Source organism: Melanerpes formicivorus, unplaced genomic scaffold, assembly GCF_026170545.1.
Source record: "Melanerpes formicivorus ecotype bairdi unplaced genomic scaffold, bMelFor1.0.p_v2 SCAF_311, whole genome shotgun sequence".
In the NCBI taxonomy this organism is placed as follows: Eukaryota; Metazoa; Chordata; class Aves; order Piciformes; family Picidae; genus Melanerpes; species Melanerpes formicivorus.
The window spans coordinates 120,190-132,121 of NW_027142663.1; the positions used below are offsets into that span (position 1 = coordinate 120,190).

Genomic DNA, 11,932 nt, shown 5'->3' on the forward strand with positions numbered 1-11,932 from the left:
CTCCCGGGGGGGTGGAAAACGGCGGAGAGCCCGAGCCCTGCTCCTCGGCCCCAGCCTCCCGGGGAGCGGAGAGGGGACGGTCGGGGAGAAGGAGCATAACCGGCACCGCGGCCACCCCGCCTCGGCTCGGCCGCTGCCGCCCGCTGGCCACAGCGCCGAGCCCGCCGGCCGCGTCCCCCCCCGCCTCTGGGCGAGGATGGTGCAGCCGCCCGGCCCAGCCCGGCGCTTCCTTCCTCCCTTCCTCCCTGCCGCCACCGCCGCCGCTGCCTGCCGCACCCGCACCAGGACCCCGTCCCGCAGCCCGCAGGTGAGCCCCGGCCGCTGGGACGCGGCTTTGGAGTCGGGGGGCTCCTGGGGGGGCGCTGGGGCGGGCCCGGGGCTCGCTTCAAACTGCCCCGCCTCGGGGGCAGCGCCCCTGGGCCCTTGGCTGAGTGCTGCCGGGACCCCGGGGGGATGGTCCCGCACCGGCCCGCGGCGCCCCTGGCTGCCCGTGGCAGGGGGCGGCTGCCTGCCCACCCCCCGCAGCCCGTGCCTGCCCACCCCCCGCAGCCCCTGCCTGCCCACCCCCCCGCAGCCCGTGCCTGCCCACCCCCCGCAGCCCGTGCCTGCCCACCCCCCGCAGCCCCTGCCTGCCCAGCCCCCGCAGCCCCTGCCTGCCCACCCCCCGCAGCCCGTGCCTGCCCACCCCCCGCAGCCCCTGCCTGCCCACCCCCCGCAGCCCCTGCCTGCCCACCTCCCGCAGCCCGTGCCTGCCCACCCCCCGCAGCCCCTGCCTGCCCACCCCCCGCAGCCCGTGGCTGCCCACCCCCCGCAGCCCGTGGCTGCCCACCCCCCGCAGCCCCTGCCTGCCCACCCCCCGCAGCCCCTGCCTGCCCACCTCCCGCAGCCCGTGCCTGCCCACCCCCCGCAGCCCGTGCCTGCCCACCCCCCCGCAGCCCCTGCCTGCCCACCTCCCGCAGCCCGTGCCTGCCCACCCCCCCGCAGCCCCTGCCTGCCCACCTCCCGCAGCCCCTGCCTGCCCACCCCCCGCAGCCCCTGCCTGCCCACCTCCCGCAGCCCGTGCCTGCCCACCCCCCGCAGCCCCTGCCTGCCCACCCCCCCGCAGCCCCTGCCTGCCCACCCCCCGCAGCCCGTGGCTGCCCACCCCCCGCAGCCCCTGCCTGCCCACCCCCCGCAGCCCCTGCCTGCCCACCCCCCGCAGCCCCTGCCTGCCCACCTCCCGCAGCCCGTGCCTGCCCACCCCCCCGCAGCCCGTGGCTGCCCACCCCCCGCAGCCCGTGGCTGCCCACCCCCCGCAGCCCCTGCCTGCCCACCCCCCGCAGCCCGTGGCTGCCCACCCCCCGCAGCCCGTGGCTGCCCACCCCCCGCAGCCCGTGGCTGCCCACCCCCCGCAGCCCGTGGCTGCCCACCCCCCCGCAGCCCCTGCCTGCCCACCTCCCGCAGCCCGTGCCTGCCCACCCCCCGCAGCCCCTGCCTGCCCACCTCCCGCAGCCCGTGCCTGCCCACCCCCCGCAGCCCCTGCCTGCCCACCCCCCGCAGCCCGTGCCTGCCCACCTCCCGCAGCCCCTGCCTGCCCACCCCCCGCAGCCCCTGCCTGCCCGGGGATAGCGCAGGGGAAGGGCTGGGGAGAGAGCTCCGGCGGTGGGGGGCGGCGGAGGTCGCGGCTCTCCTTTCCTGCTCACTCCAGCAGTAGTTAGCGCCGAAGGAAAGGTTCTCCGGGACAGTTCCGTGGTCGTTTGCCCTCTGAGCTTGCAGACAGAAGCTCTGGGCACTGCCACAACCACCGCTCTGGGGGCAGCCGGGCTCCTGCCCCGGCGTTTGGCGAATCCTGTGGCCGAGGGCTGCAGTGAGATGTCCCCGGGGAGCCGGTGGGGTTGCGCAGGGTGGGGTTTGGTGCCTGCTCCCTGTGGAGCTCGCAGAGCCTTGGCCTCGCCATCTCCTCCTGCTCCCGCCCTGGCCCTGCCGGCTGAGTGCCGTCGATCCCGTGGGCACAGCCTGGGGGTTGGCTTTGGGGGGGGGCTGCGATGAGTTAAGGGAAGGTGGCTGCTGGAGCTGCCTTTAATGAGCTCCTCACCGATGGGCAGGGATAGAATAACGCATCGAGAGTGCTCCTTGGGTGTGCTGCTTGTGTGGTGGTCTTGGGACAGTGTAAGAGCATCGTGAGATCCACCCTGCAGGCAGAGACTGATGTGCAGGGGCCAGGCAGCAAACAACTCCTCAGTACCAAAGATGGGATTGGGAATCTCTGAACCCCAGCAGGGAGGGCTGGGAAAGGACCTCTGGAGCTCCCCCAGCCCAAGCCCTGCTCCAGCAGGGCCCCCCCAGCAGCTTGCCCAGCAGCACAGTGCCCAGGGGGGGTTGGAAGCTCTCCACACCAGCAGACTCCACAACCTCTCTGGCAGCCTGCTCCAGGCCTCCAGCAGCCTCCCCCCAAACCACTTTCTCCTCCTGCTCAGCTGCCACCTCCTGCCTGCCAGGCTCTGCCCCTTGCCCCTTGGCCTGGCCCTGGGCACCACTCAGCAGAGCCTGGCCCCAGCCTCTTTGCTCATGCCCCCTAGCTCTTGCTGAGCACTGAGAGGATCCCCTCTGGGGCTGCTTTTAGCAGAGGGGCTGGACAAGCTATGCCCAGGTGTCTCTTCCAGCCAGACTGGCATTCTGGGACTATTTTGGAGACTGGGCACCACTAGAAAGGTTCTGACCCCATCCTCTTGCCCCCTGCCCTTTACCTACTGATCACAGCATGGCTCAGGTTGGAAGGGATCTCAGAGATCACCTACTCCAACCCCCTGCCATGGGCAGGGACACCTCCCTCCAGCCCATGTTGCTCAAGGCCTCATCTAGCCTGGCTGTGAGCACCTCCAGGGAGGGGACATCCATGACCTCCCAGGACAACCTATTCCAGAGGCAATGAGAAGCTCCTGTGATGCTTCTCTGAGGCAGAACTTCTGGTCCCTGCCTCTGGACAGCTCAGAGTTGCTCCCCTCTTGGTGGGTCACAACATTTCCTGTCTTGCCTGCTTCAAGCTCTTCAGCTGCTCAGCTTTGTCTCCTTCTAGGGTTTATCTTTCCCTGTGGGGTTGCTCAGCTGAGCAAGCAGTGGATTATCAGTGGGTTGAGTGCCTGACTCAGAGGAGGGCAGTTCCTGCTCCTGACATCATCCACAGCTGACACAGAGACAGCACTGAGGGTAAACACTTGGAGCTGCTTCACCCTGGACTGGGCTCTTTGGAGAGCTGCTTGGATGTCCTCTGCTCCTGAACACCTCTCAATTTATCACCTTCTTCCTGATGGACTTCATGGAGTCCCAGAATGGCTCAGAGCTCATCTGCTCCAACCTCCCCCAGGGACACCTCTCAACCAGACTCAGCTGCTCAAGGCCTCATCCAGCCTGGCCTTGAGCACAGCCCTATGAGGAGAGGCTGAGGGAGCTGGGATTGTTTAGCCTGGAGAAGAGGAGGCTCAGGGGAGACCTTCTTGCTCTCTGCAACTCCCTGCAGGGAGGTTGGAGCCAGGTGGGGGTTGGGCTCTTCTCTCTAGCAACCAGCACCAGAACAAGAGGACACAGTCTCAAGCTGCACCAGGGGAGGTTTAGGCTGAAGGTGAGGAGAAAGTTCTTCACTGAGAGAGTCATTTGTCATTGGAATGTGCTGCCCAGGGAGGTGGTGGAGTCCCCATCCCTGGAGGTGTTCAGGAGGGGATTGGATGTGGCACTTGGTGCCATGGTGTGGTCATGAGGTCTGTGGTGAGAGGTTGGACTTGATGATATTTGAGGTCTCTTCCAACCTTGGTGATACTGTGATACCCCCAGGCAGGAGGCAGCCACAGCCTCCCTGGGCAGCCTGGGCCAGAGGCTCAGCAGCCTCACACTCAACAACTTCTTCCTCAGCTCCACTCTGACCCTGCTCTGCCTCAGCTCCAAACCCTTCCCCCTGGGCCTGGCTCCAGACCCCCTCAGGAGCAGTTCCTCTGCAGCCTTCCTGCAGGCTCCCTTCAGGTGCTGGCAGCAGCTCTGAGGTGCCCCTGGAGCCTTCTCCTCTGCAGGCTGCACAGCCCCAGCTCCCTCAGCCTGGCCTCCCAGCAGAGCTGCTCCAGCCCTGGCAGCATCTCTGTGGCCTCCTCTGGCCTCTCTCCAGCAGCTCTGTGTCCTTCTGCTGCTGGGGACAGCAGAGCTGGAGGCAGGACTGGAGGTGAGGTCTCAGCAAAGCATGTCCCTCAGCACCACATCTCCATGGCTTTGAAACCACTCCAGGCCTTGACAGCCCTTTTGGGGAAGCAATTGTTCCTTGTGTCCAAACTAAACCTTCCCTGGGGCAGCCAAGGCTGTTTCCTCTTGTCCTGTTGCTTGTTCCTTTAGCAAAGAGACCCCAGCTGGCTCCAGCCTCCTTTCATGAAGTTACAGTCTCACAGTATCACCGAGGCTGGAAGAGACCTCGAGGATCATCAAGTCCAACCTGTCAGCACAGACCTCATGACTAAACCATGGCACCAAGTGCCACATCCAATCCCTTTTCAAACACCTCCAGGGATGGGGACTCCACCACCTCCCTGGGCAGCACATCCCAATGACAAATGACTCTCTCAGTGGAGAACTTTCTCCTCCGCTCCAGCCTGAACCTCCCCTGGCACAGCCTGAGACTGTGTCCTCTTGTTCTGCTGCTGGGGGCCTGGGAGAAGAGCCCAACCCCCACCTGGCTCCAACCTCCCTGCAGGGAGTTGCAGAGAGCAAGAAGGTCACCCCTGAGCCTCCTCTTCTGCAGGCTAAGCAACCCCAGCTCCCTCAGCCTCTCCTCCCAGGGCTGTGCTCCAGACCCCTCCCCAGCTTTCTTGCCCTTCTCTGGACACCTTCCAGCAGCTCAACCTCTTTCCTAAGCTGAGGAGCCCAGAGCTGGACACAGGACTCAAGGTGTGGCCTGAGCAGTGCTGAGCACAGGGCAGAAGGACTTCCCTGCTCCTGCTGGCCACACTCTTCCTGCTGCAGGCCAGGATGCCCTTGGCCTTCTTGGTCCCCTGGGCACAATGCTGCCTCATGTTCAGCTGCTGTCCCCCACTCCCCCCAGGTCCCTCTCTGCCTGGCTGCTCTCAGCCACTCTGCCCCCAGCCTGTAGCACTGCCTGGGGTTGCTGTGGCCAATGTGCAGCCCCTGGCACTTGGATGTGTTCAGTCTCCTGCCCTTGGCCTCTGCCCATCTGCCCAGCCTGTCCAGGTCCCTCTGCAGAGCTCTCCTGCCCTCTAACAGCTCAACTCCTGCCCCCAGCTTGCTGTCAGCTGCACATTTGCTGCTGATGGACTCCATCCCCTCCTCCAGATCATCAATGAAGATATTGAGCAGGCTGGGGCCCAGCACTGCTCCCTGGGGCACACCACTGGTGCCTGGCTGCCAGCTGGCTGTGGCACCATTCACCACCACTCTCTGGGCTCAGCCTCCAGCCAGTTCCTAGCCCAGCTCAGAGAGCTGCTGTCCCAGCCAGGGGCTGACAGCTTGGCCAGGAGCTTGCTGTGGGGGATGGTGGCAAAGGCCTTGCTGCAGTCCAGGCAGACTCCATCCCCAGCCTGCCCCACATCCCCCAGGCAGTCCCCTGATTATAGAAGGAGCTCAGGTTGGTCAGGCAGGACCTGCCCTGCCTGGGTCCCTGCTGGCTGGGCCTGAGCCCTTGGCCATCCTGCAGGTGCACACTGATTGCCCCCAGGATAATCTGCTCCATCATCTTCCCTGGCACTGAGCTCAGGCTGCCAGGCCTGGAGTCTCCAGGTTCCTCCACCTGAGAGGATGTTGTGGAGAGCCAGAGTCTCCCTTCCTGTCAGCTCCCTGCCTGGGCCACAGACCCTGAGCTCTTTCACAGACCACTTACTGACAGGGAGCTGTTCCAAGCAGTGCAGCTTTTAACCAGGAGCTCCACGTTGCAGAATGGTTTTGGAGGTCAGAGGAAGGCTGAGGCTGTGGCCAAGCCCTGGCTGCCCCTCCAGAGCCCCCTTGCTGGGCTGTCAGCTGTCCTCATCTGTACCCAGGCGTCAGCAGCTTGGATTGAGTTGCTGGAGCCCTGCTGGAGGCCAAACATCTTGGATAGCTTTGTGGTCAGTGAAAGCCAGGAGGAGCTGCCCAGCCTGGCCAGGGGATGCTGCAGCTGCTGTTTTTCCTGGGGCAGCTCCAGGACGTCAGGGAAGGCTGGATGTCCACAGAGGGCTTAAAAGGGGGCAGTTAGCACGGGGGGAAACAGTCAGGCTCCCTGTGGAGAGACTCAGAAGGTCCCAACCATGGAATTCCCTTTCATGATCCAGATGCTTGGTGCAGCTTCTCAGGTCCCTGCTCCAAAGCAAGGTAAAATTGGCTCTCTTTAGATAACCCTCTACAAACTAACTGGTTTTGGGGGGGGTGGGGGGTAGAGGGGGAGGTCTGGGGTTGCTCCACCGTGGAAGGGAGTTGCTGTGCTGAATTCCAGAAGGATGAAGCCCAAGTTGGTGGCTTCAGACCTGCTTTCCAGTGCTCTGACAGAAAATGCCCAACTTTGGTCCAGCTGAGAAGCAGCCAGAGCTCTGCTGTGGCTCTGAGCAGCATTTCTGAGGAGCTCATCTCATTAAAGCTATCAATTAACGCTTCAGTTGCAAATTGTTGGCATCTCTGTGACCCCACAGAAGTGGACTTTGTGCCCACTGCCCCTTGGCCTGGCCCTGGGCACCACTCAGCAGAGCCTGGCCCCAGCCTCTTGCCCCCCACAGCTCCTTCAGCTCTTGCTGAGCATTGCTCAGCTGCCCTCTGGGGCTGCTCTGCTGCAGGCTCTCAGCCCCAGGGCTCTCAGCCTTTGCTGCTGCCAGAGCTGCTCCAGGCCCCTCAGCAGCTCTGCAGCCTCCCCTGGGCTCTCTCCAGCAGCTCTCTGTCCCTCTGGGACTGGGGAGCCCAGAGCTGGCCCCAGCAGGGCAGCTGTGGCCTCAGCAGGGCAGACAGAGGGGCAGGAGAGCCTCCCCTGCCCTGCTGGTGACAACTCTTCTTCATGCATCCTGAGACCTTCTGCTCTGTTCACTGCAGCTCTTCTCACAAACACCATTCAGACTCAAAACTCCCTTTCTTGGATGGGCTTTTGGTCTGGTTTGGGTCTTCTTTCCCTCCTAATTGTCCCTTTAGCAAGCTGCTGGGTCGGGTTAACCACTGCAGGCCCAGCAGCCCAATGCCCTTTGTCACGGGGGGTCGACAAAGCACTGTGGTAGGAGGTTATCAGAGTCTGGGGGAGGTGTAGCCAGAGCATGGACTCAGCAGCACAGGAGCTGTGTGAGGTCCAGCTCAAGAAGCAGGCTTTGGTTTGTTTTCCACTTCAGGCTGCTGTTGGCCCACAGAGCCAGTCCCCAGCTCCTCAAAACCCTCCTGCCAGCAGCGAGAGTTGTCTGAAGGGAAGGAAGAGGAGCAGGAGGCACCCAAATAAATGTCTGCTTTGGGCTGCTTGCTTCTTCCTTGATCCAGCTGCTGCTTTTATGATTTCATGAGGCTAAAGCTTGGCTCCCTCTCCCTAGAGCCCCCAGCCACCATGTCCAGCAAAAGGGCCAAGACGAAGACCACCAAGAAGCGCCCGCAGCGCGCCACCTCCAACGTCTTCGCCATGTTCGACCAGTCCCAGATCCAGGAGTTCAAGGAGGCCTTCAACATGATTGACCAGAACAGGGATGGCTTCATCGACAAGGAGGACCTGCACGACATGCTGGCCTCCCTGGGTAAGGTCAGCTCTCTGCTGGGGGCTGTGCAGCAGACCTGTGCTGCTCTGCAGGCGGTGACTCGGCCTGGGCCGGCTCGGGGCGGCTGTCGCCGGCCCTGTGGTGCTCCTGGGGTGGCTGTGGCTGCAGGCTGGAGATGAGGGAACAATTCTGGGCAGTGAGGGTGGGGAGACACTGGAGCAGCTTGCCCAGGGAGGTGGTGGATGCCCCCTCCACAGGGCATCCACAGAGCCGGCTTGGGTCTGGGCTGGAGCAGCCTGGGCTGGTGGGAGGCTTCCCTGCCCGCGGCAGGGGGGTTGGAGCTGGAGGATCCTTGAGGTCCCTTCCCAGCCCATTCTGGGGCTCTGTGAGCCCTTGGTGGGGAAGCTGAAGCACCCCTGGCTGGCTGCCTTTGCAGGGAAGAACCCCACGGACGAGTACCTGGATGCCATGATGAACGAGGCCCCAGGCCCCATCAACTTCACCATGTTCCTCACCATGTTTGGGGAGAAGCTGAACGGCACCGACCCCGAGGACGTCATCCGCAACGCCTTCGCCTGCTTCGACGAGGAGGCCACAGGTACCAGGCTGCAGTGCTGATGTCCACAGAGGCAGAGAGTCAGTGAGCTTGGTAGAGTCCTCTAAGCTCATTGAGTCCAACTCACTGCCCAAAGTCACCATGGCCCTCGGCACCACATCTCCACGGCTCTGAAACCCCTCCAGGGATGGGGACTCCACCGCTGCCCTGGGCAGCCTGGGCCAGGCTTTGTCAACCCTTGTGGGGAAGGAAGTTTTCTTCCAGCCCAACCTTCATCTTCCCAGGTGCAACTGGAGGCCATTTCCCCTCCTATCCCTTGTTCCTTGGGAGACCACTTCCCAGCTGGCTGCAGCCTCCTTTTGGGGAGCTTTAGCAAGGCAGAAGCTCTCATGGCTGTGTGACTTCTGCACTGGTAAACACCTGGATTCATGGTAGTGGTGATGGATTTAGCTCTGAAAGCTCTGCTTTCTGCACACTGAAAGCCTTGCCTGTATCTGCTCTAGTTGGAGGTGTCCCTGCTGACTGCAGGGGGGTTGGACAAGATGTTCTTGGAGGGTCCCTTCCCAGTCAATGCAACCTGTGAGGCTGTGTTTGTTGACCCCTGGTAGTCAAGGTGACTTGCTGGAGGGAATGGATGTTGGTCAGTCTGGAGAAGAGAAGGCTCCAGGGAGACCTTAGAGCAGCCTTCAGGAGAGCTGGAGAGGGACTTTTGACAAAGGCTGGCAGTGACAGGACAAGGAGTGATCACAGAATCAACATTCAGGTTGGAAAAGCCCCTCAGGATCACCAGGTGCAAGCACTGACCCTGCTCTGCAAGGCTCACCCCTGAATCATATCCCCAGGCACCCCAGCCAAACAAACAATCACAGAAACATTCAGGTTGGCCTCAGACTGGCAGAGGGCAGACTGAAATGAGACACAAGGAGGAAATACTTCCCCATGAGGGTGAGGCACTAGGACAGGTTGCCTGGAGGGGCTGGGAAGGCTTCAAGAATGGAAGTGTTCAAAGGAACAGGTTGCCCAGGGAGGCCGTGGATGCCTCACCTCTGGAACTGCATCCTGGGGTTGGTGCAGTAACTCTTAGGACTAAACCCATGGGATGAACATGGCCTGCATCAGGAAGAGTGTGGCCAGCAGGAGCAGGGAGGTCATTGTGCCCTGTGCTCAGCACTGCTCAGGCCACACCTTGAGTCCTGTGTCCAGCTCTGGGCTCCTCAGTGTAGGAAGGACATTGAGAGACTTGAAGGTGTCCAGAGAAGGGCAACAAGGCTGGGGAGAGGCCTTGAGCACAGCCCTGTGAGGAGAGGCTGAGGGAGCTGGGGTTGCTTAGCCTGCAGAAGAGGAGGCTCAGGGGAGACCTTCTTGCTCTCTGCAACTCCCTGCAGGGAGGTTGGAGCCAGGTGGGGGTTGGGCTCTTCTCCCAGGCAGCCAGCAGCAGAACAAGAGGACACAGTCTCAAGCTGTGCCAGGGGAGGTTCAGGCTGGAGGTTAGGAAGAAGTTCTTCCCAGCAAAAGAGATTGGCCCTGGGGATGTGCTGCCCAGGGAGGTGGTGGAGTCCCCACCCCTGGAGGTGTTCAGGAGGGGATTGGATGTGGCACTTGGTGCCATGGTCTGGTCATGAGGTCTGTGGTGCCAGCTTGGACTGGATGAGCTCTGAGGTCTCTGCCACCCTTGGTGGGGCTGTGAAGCCCATGGATGAGTCGACTCCTGCCAGCTTTTGTGCATTGCAGGCGGAAGAGGGGAGATTGAGAGCGGAGGCTGGGGACAAAGTGGTGGCAGTGAGGGTGGGGAGAGCCTGGCAGAGGCTGCCCAGGGCGTTGCGGGCGCCCCCTCCCCGGGAGCGTCGCGGGCCGGGCCGGAGCAGCCCGGAGCAGCCCGGGCCGGCGGGAGGTGTCCCCGGCCGGGGCAGGGGGCGGGGTGGGAGCGGCCGGCGGCGGAGGTCCCCGGCGCCCCAGCCCTCTCCCCGTGCCGCGCAGGCTTCATCCAGGAGGACTACCTGCGGGAGCTGCTGACCACCATGGGCGACAGGTTCACGGACGAGGAGGTGGACGAGCTGTACCGGGAGGCTCCCATCGACAAGAAGGGCAACTTCAACTACATCGAGTTCACGCGCATCCTCAAGCACGGCGCCCGCGACAAGGACGACTGAGCCCTGCCGCGCCCCGCTTCGCAGCCCCCCTCCCCTCTCCAGCCCCTGCTGCTGCCAGAGCTCTCTGCATGCCTTTAGCCTTCCCACTCCTGCCCTTCTCAGCCTATTGATCGGTGCTGGGCGTTCCGGGCGCCGCTTGCGCCTCTCCTCAGACTGGAAGTGGGGAGCGTCCTGGAGCGGGGAGGGAGGGGGGGAAGGAGATTGGGGCCAACGCTGCTGCCCTGCAGAGCCATCTCAGCCTTGCTGGGGGAGTGATTTTTACTGTTTTGTAAGGGGAAACAAAACCATTTTACAATAAAGATTTGCTAGACAGAGAAAGTCTCTCTGGGCCTCTGCTGGGGGCTGCAAACTTCGAGCTGCAGCCATCTCCCCCCTCGGCTTTCTGCAGTGGGATCCCACCAGGGTCACCACTTGGCCTTAGGGAAGGTTCCTGCCCTTGCCCAAGGGCCACCAGAAGGCTTTTTGTCATTCCTGAGCAGTCATCACGTGCAGTTTTTATTGGCTTTGAGGGCTGACAGCTTCTTACCACCAGCTTGGGTGCAGGAGAGCCTCAGGAAGTTCAGCCAGGGCAGGCGCAGGGAGAAGAGAGCAGGGCCCAAGGGTTCGGCTGCAGAGCTCTTTGAAGCACCCAGAACCTTGGAGCTCTTTCTGGGAGCTGAATGCTCTTTATTTTTGGAAGTGGCTGACTGATGACAGCCCTCAGCAAGCAGCCTCAGCTGTCTGCATGTTCCTCACACGTTTGTTGCTCTTAAATGGTCTCCTGGCTGGCTCTGCAGCTCTGACAGCCTTCCAGTGGCAAAGGGCTTGGCCCCGAGGTCTACATGAAAATAGAGCTGCTGGGGAAGGCTGAAAGGGGAAGGCTGAAAGGGGAAGGCTGAAAGGGGAAGGCTGAAAGGTGAAGGCCATCACTCTGCTGCACCAGCCATGGAAGTCCTCTCTCAAGGAGCTGTCTTCCCAAGGACAATCCTGCTTGGGAAGACAGCTCCAATCCTGCCTCCAGCTCTGCTGTCCCCAGCAGGAGAAGGACACAGAGCTGCTGGAGAGGGGCCAGAGGAGGCCACAGAGATGCTGCCAGGGCTGGAGCAGCTCTGCTGGGAGGCCAGGCTGAGGGAGCTGGGGCTGTGCAGCCTGCAGAGGAGAAGGCTCCAGGGGCACCTCAGAGCTGCTGCCAGCACCTGAAGGGATCCTGCAGGAAGGCTGCAGAGGAACTGCTCCTGAGGGGGTCTGGAGCCAGGCCCAGGGGGAAGGGTTTGGAGCTGAGGCAGAGCAGGCTCAGAGTGGAGCTGAGGAAGAAGTTGTTGAATGTGAGGCTGCTGAGACTCTGGCCCAGGCTGCCCAAGGAGGATGCCTCCTGCCTGGGGGTGTTGAAGGCCAGGCTGAATGAGGCCTTGAGCAGCTGAGTCTGGTTGAGAGGTGTCCCTGGGCATGGTGGGGAGGTTGGAGTGCATCCTGTGATGGTCTCTAGATGGATACAAGGGTTCCCTGTTCCCTCACCACAGAGGACAGGATGCAAACCCCCTTCACCCCAGATGGTGTCTCAGCTTCTCCAAGCTTTTTAGCTGAAGCAA

The 11,932-nt window shown here is 62.6% G+C and overlaps 1 protein-coding gene across 2 annotated transcripts; it reads left to right on the forward strand.

The window, feature by feature from the left end:
- Window positions 1-230: 230 nt before the first annotated feature.
- Window positions 231-10,682, forward strand: LOC137459031 (myosin regulatory light chain 2, smooth muscle minor isoform). Of its 2 annotated transcripts, none has more exons than XM_068170290.1 (4): window positions 231-307; window positions 7,500-7,697; window positions 8,095-8,256; window positions 10,192-10,682. In XM_068170290.1, the coding sequence occupies exons 2-4, from the start codon at window positions 7,514-7,516 to the stop codon at window positions 10,362-10,364; spliced, it is 519 nt and encodes a 172-aa protein (XP_068026391.1). In that variant the 5' UTR covers window positions 231-307; window positions 7,500-7,513; the 3' UTR covers window positions 10,365-10,682. The 2 variants fall into 2 exon arrangements, with proteins under 2 accessions (XP_068026391.1, XP_068026390.1); XM_068170289.1 differs by lacking the exon at window positions 231-307 and adding an exon at window positions 6,212-6,315.
- Window positions 10,683-11,932: the final 1,250 nt, after the last annotated feature.

Bases quoted from the DNA above. Each gene is read 5' to 3' on its own strand.
- LOC137459031 (XM_068170289.1), top strand. From the start codon at position 6,252: ATGGAATTCCCTTTCATGATCCAGATGCTTGGTGCAGCTTCTCAGGTC. The intron at 6,316-7,499 runs GTAAAATTGGCT...CCCTCTCCCTAG, and splicing joins GGTCCCTGCTCCAAAGCAAG to AGCCCCCAGCCACCATGTCC. The intron at 8,257-10,191 runs GTACCAGGCTGC...CGTGCCGCGCAG, and splicing joins CTTCGACGAGGAGGCCACAG to GCTTCATCCAGGAGGACTAC.